Source organism: Plodia interpunctella, chromosome 3 (assembly GCF_027563975.2).
Source record: "Plodia interpunctella isolate USDA-ARS_2022_Savannah chromosome 3, ilPloInte3.2, whole genome shotgun sequence".
NCBI classification, from domain to species: domain Eukaryota; kingdom Metazoa; phylum Arthropoda; class Insecta; order Lepidoptera; family Pyralidae; genus Plodia; species Plodia interpunctella.
The window spans coordinates 10,526,439-10,543,815 of record NC_071296.1 but is presented as its reverse complement, the minus strand read 5'-3'; the positions used below and the strand labels follow the sequence as shown (position 1 = coordinate 10,543,815).

The following is a 17,377-nucleotide window of genomic DNA, read 5'->3' as shown; positions in this document are numbered from 1 at the left end:
GAATTATATTTGTAAATATTTACCACTATATCGCTTAGTGAGGTTGCGTTTGATTTGCCTCATCTTCCGCTGGGCGGCGCTTGCAATCTTTGTTAGAGTGTATTGGCCACGCTCAATAGGTGGGGAAGGTAATCGCGATGCTGGCAACGCGGGCGCTGCAGGTGAATACTGAAAAAATATTGTGAAAGATAAAAATAAAAGATGAAGATTTTTTTATTTGCATGGTTACACAAAAGTAAATAGTGAAATCAGTATAGAGACCATGGCCGCACCCTCACACACACACACACATTAAATCAATACATATAATAAAACAGTAGAAAATTCAATTGGAATTGATAGACATGTGAGGGTGGCGCTAGTGAGCAGGTCTGCGGAGTCATAAAATGAAATATTGAAATTTCTACTTGTCCTTGTCCAGGGCACTCAAGTATTGTAACGTACTAAAAATATATATATAAGCTGTGACAATTTTTTTTATTCAGTACTTGGAAAATTCGGTTCTTTAAATAAGGAAATACAACAATACTTTTACTTTTCAACATAGGATAAAAACGGACCATGAATAAAGTAATTGTAAGCCACAATAGTTTGTTGCAGTCTGTTTAAAGTGATTTGAAAAAATTGACAATGTATTTATTTTTATACAATTAACAAGACAATTCTGTTCCAGTTCATGTTCTTGTCGGGAGTGATTTCTATGTCTGTCAATCTTCAGTCCAGACCAGTGCTCTAAAATAAAATGCACAAAAATGTCCCATTATTTGTGGAATTAAGGACATTGTTACAGTACCCAGTGACCAAACTGTACTCAAGCGATTTAAATATACGACCTCTGTTTTGTAGCGGCCACCACGCCCTATCACTATCTAGAGGTCTTGGGTTCGATTATCAGCGCGGATAACTATTTGGATCTGTGATCACAAATACTTGTCTTCGGTTCCGGGTGTGTTGTGTCCGTTTCTGTTTGTATGTCCATCGGACACAACCTTAGTGCTTAGTATGGGCCGTTGAGTGTTGTCCATTTATTTATATATTTACCTGTCCGTGGTCGTCGTCAGAATCACTGTCGAACGAGTCGAAGTCGTCGTCGATGAGCGCAGGCGCAGGTGGCGCCGGAGCCGGCTCTAGAGACTCGTACAGATGGCCCGAGTCACTGCTGTCACAGTCTGTGAACAAGAGAGGTGATACTGTAAGAATGAAGGTTATATCGATATGCCTCTGATAGAGTATTATGTCAATGAGTTCATCAGTTAAATATCTGTAGTATTTTCTTCATAGCAGTGAAATGCTAGTAGTTTGTATCATTGAGGATTATGCAATCTAAATTTTTACGAGTTAAAGTGCCGGTGAGGATAATTAAAATGGTTTAAATCCAAACTTGAACCGAATCTGTAAGATTTTTTAAATTTTGATATCAAATACCAGAAAAAAATATTGAAAGACGAAGACTGGCGACTATTTGGGTAACCTACTAACTAAATAGACTGTAAACGGTCCTGGGCATAATGCGATCTAAGCAATTTGCTAAGTAGACTGACACTTTTTCAGGTATAAAACGAGTTGAGCATAATGCGAATAAAAATGTCATTTAGGCGAAATGCGCCTTAGTCCGTCTATGAATAAGATAGCGGATCATACGAAACAATTGCTGCTAAAGTGTTACATTGGAATAATATTGAAACACGTTCCTCCCGACGAAGTCTCATCTATTCACGAAAAAAAAAATTAAAACAAAAATAAAATCAGTCGTTTAACTTTTACCCCGGATTTTCCAATCATGAGTAACAGATACGTGACCTTATTGAAGTTTCGAGGTCTTGACCACAAACAGGAAACATAAAAAAGTATGCTGTATTTTATAAGTGATATATTACGAGTAAAACGTTAATGTATTTTGTAAATGTTTATAAAGTGTCCGGGCTTAATTCAGGAACATAAAAAATTATGCGCGATTGCTATAACGAAATTTCACTTTGAGAGTTTTAATGAACTACCGATAAATTGCTAAGCGGTGGTGGTGTAATGGTTAAGACGCCCGCCTGTGGATCGAAAGGTCAAAGGTTAGAATCCTACTCGTGCCGCATGAGTTTGTATACAAATCTGACTCATGTAGTTTTCATAGACCACCACTTGCTTCCGGTGAAGGAAAACATCGCGAAGAAACCTGATAATTATTAAGTTGTGTGTGAAATGGAGAAGGCAATGGCAAACCACTCCATTAATAATGGCAAGAAAGTTGTTGTGTGTGTTTCATTCCATGTAATGACCACGACCCTCAGCCATGAGGAATACGACTATGAAGAACCGATAACTTTTGTCAATATTGAATAACCGATTACCAACAAATATTGGAATACTTAGTATTGACAGCTTGTTAATCATCAATATCATTATTCACGATGTCTACATGATGATTACATTACTCACGATGTCAGTAGTTACAAAATTGGTTAGATTAATTTAGAACAGAAACAGATTGCTTTGTGGTTTTCGTAGAAACTTTCATCTTTCAAAAAGAATTATTCGGATTTCAGCAGTTGTTTTCGAAGCGCTCGACAACAATTTTGCCATCTATTTATTTTTTAACCCCCGACGAAAAAAGAGGGGTGTTATAAATTTGACCCCTAATTGTGCCTCTCTGTCTGTGTATGTGGCACCGTAGCTCATCAACGGGTGAACCGATTTGGATGCGTTTTTTTATTTATTTGATAGCAAATTTTTATGCGGTAGTTCTTAGATATGTTTGATCAAAATCGGTGCAGCAGAAAAATGAATATCGAAAGTCGGGGTTTTTTTAATTTGTCTAACAAATAAACTCCTTCATATAAGATTGAATACAATTATTATTTTTACGTGCCTGATAAAAAAGACAATGGACTACGTGTAACAATATGGCACTTATCCATAAAAACATTTTTATATTTTCAAAATTCGCATTACATACATGTAAACGTGCAATCAAGAAGACAATCGTGAGGACACATTCTGGACATATTGCGGCAAAATGTCAAGGCTTGCGGTTACATAACTTGCAGGCCCCCGTACCCACCTGCCGGCAAGTTGTGTGGCAACGGCGTGTGATGCCGGCCCGGCGCGTTTCACTACTTTTGTTGACTGTTGTACTCGAGTATCATCGATTGGTTGAAGTAGATTGGTATGACTAATTTTGTCTTTGAGAAAGTATTGTATTGACTAGAGTTTCGAGAATATCACGTTTTCGTTCGTATTCATAGTTAAGACGTAGGTCCACATAGTCGCAGGTACATCAAACTGCATGTATACAAAACTCGAGAAGATTGATTGAGTAAATATTATGTGAAGAGGTAACCAACATAAAAACTTACTTTTGCATTTATAAGAATTTCGGGATAAAAAGTAGCCTATGTGTTATTCCAGGTTATATTCTCCCCGTGTACACAAATTTCATAACAATCGGTCCAGTAGATTTTGAAAGATAACAAACATACACACATACATCCTCACAAAATTTCGCATTTATAATATTAGTAGAATAGGATTATTATTATATATATTAGGATGAAGAGACCAAGAAATAGCACAACGTTGGAAGCTAGTGATGTATATTAAATTTTGCGACTGCTAGTCTACAAAGTGAAAATGTATTTTCTCACGGCCCATAGAATGCGTGACAGACAGACAGACAGACCTATAGATAACCCAGGAAAATTAGTAGAAGTTCAACAAATATCATTTGATTTGCAAATAAACCTGTCCGTCGATGGCAAACCAACGCAGCTTATGGGCAGAGAGATATAACTGGGACAACTGATAAACATTTTATGGTAGCCAACAACGATACAATTCTAGTTGTAGTACATTAAAATACTTACGATAAAGCTACAATGATATCAAAAATAGTTTAAATATCAATTAGGATATTATCGTGTTCAATTTTTCTTTCAATTTACTTCTCTGGATCACGTTTTACATTCTAATATGAATTTATAAAATTTCTATTCAGTTTCATATTTTTCGCTAATGTATCTTTATCTCCTAGGTTAGGTATTCATTTCATTTCATATTCGAGATTGTTACATTATGCAACAGGATGAATATTCATACACGATAAAATAGGAATGCATTAACGAATATTCGCATAAAATGATCTTTTCGTGTGAATTATAACGTGTATAAAGTTGTTAGCATTGACATTACTGGATTTAAGTTTTCCGTCTATTAAAATAAGCCATTCACCATAATTAATATCGTTTATGTTAACAGGGATAATATAAGAATTCTAACGACACCTGATTATGTACAATTGAGCTTGGAATAAAATAAAAAACGCGAAGATTTAAATTATCACATTTTGTTTTCGTGTATACAGACTCTATTGATTTGCGAAATAACACAAAATGAAACCACAAAACGGACGCACTAGTCCATACTAGTGCGTCCGTTTTGTGGCTTCATTTTGTTTTTAACCCATGTTAATAAATGTCACAATGGAACGGATAATTACAAGTTTATTCACCAGAACTGGAACATTGTTTATCCTGATCTTAGACGTTGTATATCTTATATGTTGAAATTCTTTAAAAGCGCATATTTTCTTAATAATATTAGTGTCAGAAAAGCTCAGTGAAATGAAATCTCCTGAGCGTGTTTTACATTACATTGATAAAATCTGAAATCAGTTTTCTTCATATTTAAAAGCTATGATTTGGTATTAGTATGGGTTAGAAATTCACACAACATATAAATAAATGAAAGCCGAGGTGTACCACCAAAAGATAATTTAGACAAATAGACCAACATATCATCCATATAGACGAATACATCAACTTCGATCCTCAATGATTAAACACGGAGCGAATGTTTGTATACGATACGTGAGTTGCAATATTCATTATATGAAATTTTATAATTATGTAAGGCAAGGTCACGGTTCTACTAATTGTAGACTTGCACAAAAAAGAGGAAACTTTATGCAATTTATCTGAGAATGCAGTTAATAAAGTAATTGAATATATACAATTAGTAAAATAGCAGATACACATAATAGTACCTACGAGCGAAATAATTTATATTCATCTTACAATTCTTCAAACATCAAAATAAAACGAATGAGTTAATAATGGAATCTCTTACCACAAGGACTCCAACAATTGACTAGAGAAAACCATTGATATAGGCAATCGTGAACATGATATCAGCTTGATAGGCACGTAAACTAGAAAGTGGCATGTCGGGTTTAGAAAAAGCGCTAACAAACTGACAGCCGGTGAAAATACGTTATTAAAACCATCATAACAGCAGCCAGATTGAATAGACGGATGTTTTAGCCAAACAGAATGCAAACTAGAGAATGATAAACAGCTTCGATGAAATTTTGGTTGCTCGTATGGGAAATTATTATGAAAATCGGTATTGTTTATCTAGATATAAGAGAAAGTACAAACACACATCACAAAGAATTTACTATATGTTTATAAAAAGATAGAAAAGCGTGATGACTTCAAAACTTAACAATCCTGTGCATAAGACATGAAGCTATAACAAACAGTATAAATAGTATTATAAAACTAGCATTACTTGAGTAAGTAAAAGTTACTGTTGTAAAATCTAATATTTTACGCAAAAACACTTGACACAGTTCAGAACGATAAAAATCACGGTCACATTATTGTAATGTATTACACGTGTTTATTTTGCAGGTTTTATAAATATTTCCATATTTCGGATATAAGAATCGCATTGTAGCATGAATGTAATGAGGAACATTATGTATGAATAGATACATAATAATACTATGTGAAATAGGTTTGAACTATTGGAATCTGGTAGTTAAGTAGATTGAATATAGAATATGTTACGTATGAGATGCAATTTGCAAAAATATCTTTCCACCAGATCGTGACAAAACAATTACAATGAAATCAATATCACAAAATATTGATTTTTTCATCAAAACTACAATTAATATGATATTTGTGAAAGGGAAAAAATATTCTTTGATTTTTTGAACAACATATTTACCGATAAATGCGATGAGATCTTGCGTTTCAACTTCAGCATCCCTCAGCACAGTCCTGACATATAGCCAGCACTGTCGCTCCAGTACATCTATCAGTCTCACTCTGTCTCCCCAAGACACCTTACTGGGAAGCACCCTTGCTTCCTCGTCATTCCGGCTGTAGTGAGGGGACTTGGCGCTCGTGCCGATGTACACGGTCGACGGCGATGTTACGAATACTACAAGAATACCAAGGCGCTATAGGCTTTACGGAGACTACAAGATAAGAAACTGGACTGTGAACAATTGAGACACGAGGAGTAATCTACGGATTAACCTACATTCCAGCTACTGTAATATTATACTCCATAGACCAAACTGATGATTTAGTTAATACCTAATTTGCAGTTTCAAACACATGGGGTAATTTTGTTGTTTTACGAAAGCTGCATATTTTGCAGAAACGTCTTAGCAGTTACATAAGACAGGAGATTATAAAATAGTGGTTTGAAAACCGGTAAATTACAAGCCCTAGTCCTCGCGTCTCAAATGGCAATTAAAAAAACTCTGTATAGCCTGGAGCACCTTGATCTCCGCAGTTCCTTCGGAATGTTCTTGGCCTCGGCGGCGGCCCTACGCCGCCGTTCACCGGAGGCCTCTCCGATACCATTTTTCATCATCACTGTTTATCACTTATTCACTTCACTTCCCATGGAGACTTGAATGAACTTTTTGACATTTCATGGCACTGACACTTTCACATCTATTATCGAGATTGTCCAAATTTATCGAACCTATTGTTGAATTTGAGAAATAAAGTGATGACTTAAAATCGTCTTCCTTATCTCGATCGAGTTACAATAAAAAACGAGCGAGTTGCCGGCAGCTGCGCCACTCGTCGGCTCAGGGTCGACTGGTACCATTGGTGGTTTCCAGCGCCGTGGTTCGTGTGCCGCTTGTTTTTTCTACGTTTCAATGTTAAAAGCAGTTGTTGCAAATAGCATAATCATATTTGTAAGAGCCGAGTTGACATTGGCGCGTGGTTGTTGCCCTCTCGAGCGTTTGAAGTAGTCACGGCTGAACAGGTAAACGCAACAAAATCGCATTGTCATTGCGAAATCACACTTGAATTCTGATACTGTTTTGCAACTCTAAAATAACTTATCTCAAGTAACTTGACATAACTAATGCTATAAAGACTTGCTCCACCGATTCCGAAGGATAATTTAGATGCAATTGATCGGCAAATTGAATCAGTTATGGTGCAGTTACAAAATCATGAGATATGAGCGTGCGTGTATGGCGTTGCAATCAGAGCATTGCATTGCAAAACAATGAAGGCGCGAATAATCAGTTCCGCGGAAGGAGAGCCGCGCACTGAACAAATAGCGTACAATCGCATAATGTGTTAAAAAATGTATCGCATAATTAAGCTGAAATTTATCAAGACAACGTAATAGGTGGTAAAATATATGATATTGTAGATATTATAGACCGTTTAAATAATTTACTCAAAATATTGTTTGCAACATAGGCTAAAAAACATGCTATTACTAGTACGAGTACAAGTGTTAAATATGCTCTTATTGAGCAATGATTTTAAATTAAAAATTCAATATCTATACTGCTTTTTTGTGGTTAATGAATTAAACCGGTGACACAAAGAGATTGTATGTAATCTTTAATTTTGTTGATGAAGTCATTCATGGACATTGGATTTTTCAAACCAGTTCTTGTTTAATTTATGATTTCGTTAATTGTTGCATTTTGCCTAGTTGCAATAAACTCGTTAAGATTCGATCTATCGATTACAGTAATGATAGATTACTGTATCGAGTCAACCAAATCGTATGATTTATGATAATAATACAAGTTTTAACATTGTACAGTGTATATACAGCACAGTGAAGCTCAACTTATCTCGTTTATATATTTGGCAATTGCATACTTTTCTACATATTTAATTCTGATAAATAGAAATTTTGCTGTCGTTAAGACCAACGTCAGGAAGTTCATTGTTCGTTCATTCAAGTATTAATGGTTTTTAATGGACAGTAATTGAATATCAACATTGTAAACTAGAGAAATTGTTAGTGGAACTGGAATTAAACAGGATATTTAAATGAAAACGAGCAATTTGGCCAATTAAGATGACCACAGAGCAGAAAGTACAAGTGATACAACACGATAACAACAAAGACGCGTAATACAAACTCACGATGAGCTCTTTAAAAGTGTCTACAAATACAATAGAGCAAACAACTTTGATGGACCGAACTCAAGCGTGAATGACGAAAATGTGTAATTAGCAATAAAGACATTGGAAAGTAAACCGCATAAACATTGCTGATATGCCGCAAGTTAGTACGTGAAATACTTTGGAAGCTGCAATTTTTCGCGTTTACAAGATACATTTTGACATAGCGCAGACGGCCGGCGCGAGAACAGGCCTACAACAGGCGTTGCGATGTAACCATTGTGGAATTTAACAATAGAGACGACAAAAACATTTCAAAATAAACACTGACGATTGCACTAATTTATCACTCATGTATGAATAGATCAACGTTGTTCACTTAATAGTTTATAGACACGAATAGGACTTTCACTAGCGGGGTGCGCGCGGCGCGTCCGCTCAAGTGCGCGGGCGCAGGGCTGACTCGCGAGCGGCCGCCCCGCGCCGACCGCTGTCCCTCTCCCACGCGAGCCTTTTGCGGCAATTGTGGCAAACGCCTCTTGTGTAGGTGTACCAGAATCACCTTATTAGCATCACCCCTGTCCTTTTGTTGTAGTAGAGGAGTCACGTCAGGATAACGTCACTCGTTTTGCAGTTCGTGTTTTACTGACATTAAAGATTTTATCTTTAATTTAATGATGTGTGTGACTTCGCTTGAGAATTCGAATTAAATATACTCTTAAAATCTATCTTACAAAACTAATAATAGTTACTGTACGAATAAATCCAGCCAAAGTATATACAACTAGATCTAGATTTTAGAAAACTGGTTCAGATTCGAGAATTTAGACCGACATGCTATCAATTAAGCTATAAATTAAACTATGCAGTCAATAACGAAATCAGCGAAACGCCAGACAATGCTGAAACAGTGAGTAACAATGCTGGTATCAAAAACATAGCTGAACTGAAGTCGGTAAAGACTTGCTAATTGTAATGTGCAAGAAAACTGGAACACCGCTCTCAATCGTGTCTAAGAGTGACATAATGTAGCCAAATTCGCCACTTGTTTAGCAGGTAATATATGATTGATGCGTTCCGACTAGATCGAATATTTTGACTGCACGTTTAGCAAGGCTTGCAAACTTGCAAAATTTGATAAGATTAGTAACTTATTTGTAATTCAACCACTCAGGATATCAGCCACGGTTGAGTGACGGGATTTTCGCGGTTGCTCAACCACAGCCACTGAACCGCTGACAACATCGCTTTCCTCCTCGCTTTTTACATTTAATTGGTTGTTTTACATTTTCCACAATTGTACTACACGCACGACAGTTCCTTATATACTGCAACTTTTCTACAAGTGGGCACTAACAGTCTACAAAAATTTACCAAGTGGACGACGTAACCGGACTATTGTTACAGGGTTTTAAAAAGAATTCTCATAATTACGTAGTAGTTCAACATTTGTTCAAAATTACTCAGCGCAGACATACATTATTCCAAAATTAATTTCGCAAAACCGTTTATATGAGATTTTTATGAAAAAATTGTATGTTATATAAATAAGTACATCCGTTTTGTTTTTTATGTGAGATTTGATATGATTACAATATCACGAGGTGATAGTTGTTTCTCTTGGAAGATCTTCCAAGTTTTCTCATATCACCCGGTGATTTATAGTTTTTGTAGTAGCATTGTGATACTCTGGGATAATTTCATATCAATCATTGTTTGGTGACTTTATTACTTTACTGTTCGCTGCCAAAGCTGTTATGATTTCTCCACTCATGCCTGCAATATCCATATGAAACAAGAACGAAATATTAAACAACTAGAAATGAGGCCTTGTTCAGAACATGCATATCACTTTAATGGTCCAAGTCATCGCAACTCGCCCATTTGGTAACACTTAAGCTTGTTACGCAAATGGAGACATGAAGTCCTACGCTCAGAGCGTAAATTTGTGTTTAGACTATTTGTGAACCTAAAAACGTTTTCTTGTTCGGTCAAGGATGACTAACTTTTGATTATAAAGTCTGAAATTGAATGACAATAAGCCCTAAAGAATTCCTTTGTTGTCAGTGTAGTAGCATGAAGATGCAATAACCAATGATTGTTTTGATATAAAACATACAACTTAAATGATTCACGAAGCCATGATGCAATATATAGCTAATTGTATGAACGTATAATATTTCTAAATCAAAACTGAATTTGTAAGGTAAAGGTAATAGTTGTGTTAAAACGTTTGAAAATGGAAGAAAACATGGAAGTACAGGCTTGATAACTATACTACATAAGATTATGCAAGACGTAAATTATCTTGGTGAAAATTATTACATACAATAATCAAACCAACCGTTACAAGCATGTGTAATCCAAAGAATATTGCATTCATAAAATTATATAGAATCTGTAAAAGAACTGTGGGATTTGTGGTCAGGAAGTGCATAAGTAAACGAAGGTGAACTGGACTTAAAAACTTGTTATACGTGACGTATTTGAATCATTGACATCGCTTATAAGATCACGAATGACTTAAACTTATGGATGTGGTCTGAATATGTATTGAAGATCAATATGATATAGAAGATAAAAGAATAAATGCTGCAAAAGTAACTTTCGTTAGATCTTTTCGCAAATCAATAACAATAATTAGGAAAAGCGGATCAAATCAGTGGAAGCTGACTTATAAATTATTATCGTGATTTGTTATTTGGAACACTAACAATATGACAGTTTATTTGGCATTAGAAATAGCTGGAGCATATGATAAATAGTGTATGCTTTCCTTTAAAATACAATTCCTTTTTCCCAATTTCCTTTAAAATACAAATCTTGTCTTCTTTAATGTACATTATTAATTGGTTCAATCAGTTTCTTCATATAAATTTATACCAACAAACTACAGTTTAACCGAATTATATTCTTAAGACTACTTCAATTAATTTTATCAATTTATTCTGTCGACAAAGCAATTTTCTCACGATCGCTATCTACTGCGGTGATTTTTCTCAGATCTAATACCATTATAAACGGTGGACAGAATTCCTCTAGAATTTAGAGTTGAATTGTGCGTGAAATTTGTTTGTCGTGTTTCCACTAACTGAATCAACGTTTATTTTCACGCGCGGTTTGTTTTTATAGCTGATAATATACGAGTGTTGCATGTCATCTTCACGACGTGACGTGATTTTACAAATTAATACTAGAACATTTAGAATATTCTGGAAAGAAAATAAAACAGATATTTTAGTTTTAACCGGATATTTATTGATTATTTAGAGTAATATCCAACAACTTAGACTATATTATTGCGATAAATATTAAACAAACTAGTCTTAAAATACTCAAAAAGATTTAAACAAGCATAAAATCGACATTTAGAAAAAAAGGAAAAAAATAGAGATACACTGAAGAAATCAACGTCAGTCACATCGCATAGTCATCGCGTCTGTTTGCAACATATGAAAAAGAATTATAGACAGGTATCATTAGGAATGAATCAGAAATAATTCCTAAGATCAATTTATTGATCTTAGAGGTCGTTATGTACAATTTATTAATATCAAAAGAGAAACTTGTTTATGAGACCTCGACGGGATTGATGAAGTTAATCATTTGAATATAGGAAATAGATTTAAGATTATCGGAGTGTACGCAGGGTACAGTAAAACGACGAGAAAAAGTTTTTGAAGATCAAATTAAATGCGGAAGAAAGTTAGCATTCTGTGCCCTAATTCAAAGCGACACAAGATGGCATTCCTTGTTTATTCTTTTTTAAACTAGCCAAAGACCGCGCAATCATACAGCCAGCGATCCACTCATAATTTGGCACCGAAATGCGCGCGCAACCCGTCACCTGAATAAGGTGACGGCCTGATTAGACTAGTCGAACATTCACCACGAGAAGGTGAGTGGACTGTCCCGGACAGTAGAAGGGAAATAATTCATGAATTAACACACATACTCGTATATGTTTCAAAAGATTATCAGTTGGCCACAAACTAGGCTACAAGCCTGTCCTAGTTTACTTGGAGTCTGACAAAGTAACAAATTAAAAAAAAGTGGTTGTGTCAGTAATGAAGACAAAATTGAGAAATACATGAACATTTTGTTGATGCAATTTCAGCAGTGAATCATTTGTTAGACCAAATCTGAGACGCGATAACTTGGCTTCGTTTTCTATGACCATGAAAGATGCGACCACTTTGCTCTGATTGACTGACGTGCAGTTTCCATGCTGACGAGTTTATTTCCATACATATATTTTGTTGATATGTTAACGCATATCGTTAGTTAAAGACTGACTTAATGTACATTAACTACTTAACGTTGACTGAAACGAATAATACAAACTTCAAATTTCATCTGTCTTAGCTTGTTTCAATATTAAAATTTGTTTGAAAATGTCGTATTGTTATAGAGCGTTTATCTCTCTCTTTCCTCTCATTGTTACGCTTTAGGGCGTACGTAACGTGATCACCAGAGTGTATTTCATAAAATAGTTACATTAAATTAAGAAAAAAATAATTACGAAAAGGTAGGAAAGAGATCCTACTATTTCTTCTACTCTTTGCGCGGTTTTAGATGACATCCTCGACTTCTCTCGCGTGATATTTTATTTTCACTAACACTGATGTTAGACTAGCTTTTGCCTGCGGCTACGCCCGCGTATATTTAACACAGGAAACAGTTATTTTTCCGGGATGATACCCTATGTCCTTCTCCATACTTACATTTATGCAAAATTTCAAGAAGATTGAGTTTGAGTAGACAGAGTGTGAAGACAACAAACAAACTTACTTTTACATTTATAATATTAGTTAGGATTTATTAGACTTGTCTAATGCCATAACATTTACAACACGTCTTTTATATTGTTGTCTTTGTTTGCATTCTTAATATCAAATTCTCCATCGAAAATAACAAACTCAACAGCTACCTAGAGAAACTAATGGAATTGGTACAACAGGCACCTACGCTAATTCAATGCAGAAATGAGATAAGCCAAATAGTTTGCTCAGTTGCCCAATAAGGAAGTGGTGACCACCGACAAAGTTAAGTGACAATTGTTTGTTGGCTCATGGCTAATCGAAATATGTACGATAACGCTCACATTGGGCAAGAAAGCGCGACTTCAAAATCATTTGTTGTAATTAGACTAACGCAAAAATATTGAAATAGGAAAAAATAACACTTTTTTTCATTTTAAATATGGTGATTCGATCGAAAAACAACTGGTCAGTTTGGCCCAAATAGAGCTTCAATTCGGAGTTATCCAAAAAGATCGAATTTGTACAAACCCTGATTATAACAAAGGATTTTATTGACAACCTGATTATGACGACTTCGGTGGCGCAGTGGTAAAGCGCTTGCCTCTGAACCGAGAGGTCCCAGGTTCGATCCCCGGTCGGGTCATGACGGAAAATGATATTTTTCTGATTGGCCCGGGTCTTGGATGTTTATCTATATATGTATTTGTTATAAAATATAGCATCGTTGAGTTAGTATCCCATAACATAAGTTTCGAATTTACTTTGGGGCTAGTTCAATCTGTGTGATTTGTCCTATATATTTATTTATTTTAAACGCACAAAATTTAATATTTCAATAATATAAGCCACAGTCACTTTAAACATTAATCTGCGCAAAGTTGGCCATTTTTTCTAATACTATTTCTTGGCTTCGCTCGGGATAATAAATCTCGGCATCATAAATTATGCTCCTCAACTTTTCTCAGGAATTATCAATACATAGATTAGATATATTGGTGAAAATCCACCCGGTAGTTTTTGAGTATATTGCGAAGAGACAGACAGACTCGGCAAAGGACTTTGTTAGAACACGTAGGGATATCGCAGGTTGACATCAAAGTAGACTGGTGCAACCGAGGCTCAGTTAATTTACTTAGACTACCTAATAATCTGTATCTACTAGCTAAATATGAGCTGAGCTGTTTAAACACAATCACAATTTAGACTGAAATGAAATGTGTCCAAAGGGACAGTTACTGTTATGGTAATCTGTTGCTTATTGGTTGTAATGTCGTAAACTTCAAGTGAGACAAGTTTGTGTGTCTGTAAATGGCATTGCTGAAATCAGTGGAATAAACAATATGTATTGTATATAGAACAAATCACACAGATTGTGTTAGCTCCAATAGTAGCTCTAATTGAAATTACCACATTTTTAAATCAACGCCCATATTTGATCATGATGAATGATGTGGTTTGTGGTCTCAAATAGGACAACTCCAAATCGTCCCGTGGATGTCGTACGAGGCGATTAAAGGGCACATGCTTTCACAGCTGATAAGAATATTAGATATTTTCTTAAGTAGCATTATTCCCATATGATTTGTACAGAATCATACCAAATCAATAACAATAAACCACAGTGTAGATAAACACTAAATAGTATATTTGGTGGTAACGGGAAAGCCAGTTTAGAAAAAATGCGATATGCGATAGACAGAAAGTGAATGGTCATTGAATGTGCCTTTTACTTTCATCAGGACATAGACAATTATTATTGTGAGATGGTAACTATTTTTATTCACTGATATAATCATAATATTACGTAATAACATTACGCATTTTTTGTAGATCTTTATTTAATAAGATAATGTGTTAATACTCATGAAAAAAATAGGAAATTCACATGCAATTTTTATTAGAGCACTAGTTGTGTGTATTTGAAGAATGAATCTGTTAACTGGCCGATTTTGATGAAATTTCAATTATCTATTCAATCGGCCCAGTAGCGGTTTAGGCGTGAAACCGTGACGTATAGACAGACTTTCGCATTTATAACATAAGAATAATATTGATATGATTTACATGAATAAATAGATACAGACTGAATTTTTTTCGAAACGATACATCGACCGGCACGCCATCATGGGGTTGCTATCATAATATCTAAGTAGGTCGACTTTATCTGCACCAGCTATCTGCTACTAGAAGGGTTGCCACCCGTACTGTAACGTCGGCTGTACTTACTAGGGTCAGAGCACCCGTAATAAATATAGATCAATATTGCTATTATTCCACTTGATTTTCTAGTAAATGTGTTCTCATTTTATTTTACTTTACGTTTGTAGTGAATGCAAAAGTAGAAAAACCAAACGACGTTGGTGCCATAAATGATATATAGTAGTTTGTTGCTCCACTCATATTAATGTAAACTAGCGTCCCGTTCCGGCTTCACTCGGGTAAAACCATAATAAAAAATAGCCTTTCGAATTCATCAAAATCGGTCCGGTAATTTTTGAGTTTATTCGTTACAAATAAAAATACAAATCTTTTCTTATTACAATATTATTACGAATAAGGGATATATCTGAACTCGTCGTCGTGATATTGTATTTCTATTCAATGTTGGCTATCGTAATACATTTTGCTGAACTTTGAAGGAAATAGCAGCAATGTATACATTGCTGCTATTTCCTTGTGGTAAGTAAAAGCTCTCGCCCCAACTACGCAATGATCACGAATTCGCGGCTGCATCTGTCCGAGTTCGCTGATAGTGTGTGTCGGCATAAAGCTCACAACAAAGAGAATATACTAACAAAAAGGTGTAACAAAACGGATTCAATCGGCTCAGGAATCCGGCAGCCGCCCACACACCGGCCCGTGAACTTGTTGCATCATTGTCGTTACACTGCCCACTGTAGCCAACTTATATAGCAACACAGAACTCTAACTGAACTCTAAGACAGACTGTTGTCTTTAAAGAGCACAGTCAACGGCACATCAACCTACACAAATTCATTGCAATCTCGCGCCGCTATTACCGCGCCATAGAAGTTCATGCAGAGTACCTTGATGTGCTGTTGACTGTACAAAATGGATTTCTTTTATAGAATTGTATGGTAAGATTGGTTGGTAAACACCTAGTGTTGCAGAGGACACAGGCACGAGGACACAGCGTTCTACTGTTTATAGACAAGAGCATTCACAATAATCCTATAAATGTTCGCTAAGGGAGGTAAACTTGTAAAAAGGAAATTGTGTATTTTCTGCTGAAATCAATCATAAAATCAAGGACAAGATCAAGAAAGATATGGTCAATTTGACAAACAATGGAGAGCCATTCTATGTCAAATTCCTTGATGCAAATCTAAGTTGCATAGAGAAAGAAAAAAAATTAGGGCAGGCCCTTGCACACAAATAGCTCTTTTCGGTGTTTTATATCTAAAGTATATTAATTGACAGCATTAGGAGCGAACATGGCAACCCATAATTAAGACTTAAGTTATTCTTGTGTGAGCTCTATACTTTACACGTTCGGCATGTAATGTAAATGAGTGTTGCGTTGCAAAGCAACAAATAAACATAGTTTATGACACTTGTACATCGACGTGCAATAGCCTGGGTACTGTTTGATGGAAATTAGGACGTGCGATTATCTAAGAATGCCTGCGACAAGGTTGGGATCAGAACTAATTAAAATTGAAGCTAATTACAATCTTGTTTGTTGTTGTTGTTTTCCTTAATTCTGATATTAGATTGCAACAAAACAGTGCTATTCATAAAAATACATCAAGGGCATTTCGAAGACTTATGTTTAATGTAGGTTTTTGTTATTAAAATTGGCATTTTTTTAATACATGGAAATATTTTCCACGGAAGAAACAAAGTTATTCGATTAAGCGTTGCCATCTAGCGTGATCAACGTCAAACTACAATAGAATGACGAATGCACCCTTTCACTTGCACTTTGTACATAAAGCCATAGATGGCGCTATTGATAATCTATACTATTATTATAAAGAGGTAAGCGTTTGTGAGTCTGTATGTTTGAGGCGGGTAATCTCCGAAACTATCGAACCGATTTCAAAAATTTTTTCACCATTAGAAAGGTAGATTATCCAAGATTGCTATAAGCTATATTTTATCTCAAAATTCCCACGGGAGCGGAGCCCCGGACATTATCTAGTCAACAATAAAAGAGAAATTTTACGATTTGTCTCTGAAAGTGAGTAAGTAAAATAAACACTTACCTTTTTGTTTGTTGCTTTGCTCGGGCGAATTTTGCCACTGATGCCGCACCTTCTGAGACCAGCTAATGGGACTTTTCCTTCCACGGCTTACTTCTTGGACTCTATAATCCAACAGGAAACAATTCATTTTAAAAATTATAATAAATTATTTGTTTGAATGTTTAGCTAAGCGCAGACGTGTATTGTTAGCTAGTGTGTCAGTCTCACT

At 35.4% G+C, this 17,377-nt stretch overlaps 1 protein-coding gene across 13 annotated transcripts in view; it reads right to left on the bottom strand.

Annotated features, from left to right (window-relative positions):
• Window positions 1-17,377, bottom strand: part of Exn (Ephexin) — a 105,202-nt gene that overhangs the window by 30,350 nt on the left and 57,475 nt on the right. For 10 of the 13 annotated variants that reach the window (XM_053769888.2, XM_053769891.1, XM_053769890.1 and 7 more), the window contains 3 exons: window positions 17,170-17,270; window positions 1,042-1,169; window positions 24-168 (listed from right to left, as the gene is read on the bottom strand). In XM_053769888.2, the coding sequence (XP_053625863.1) occupies window positions 24-168; window positions 1,042-1,169; window positions 17,170-17,270 (374 nt within the window). Of the gene's footprint in view, window positions 1-23; window positions 169-1,041; window positions 1,170-6,003; window positions 6,220-6,565; window positions 7,029-8,508; window positions 8,655-17,169; window positions 17,271-17,377 lie in introns of those variants that run through there. The other 3 variants (XM_053769898.1, XM_053769900.2, XM_053769899.2) reach the window with 3 other exon arrangements.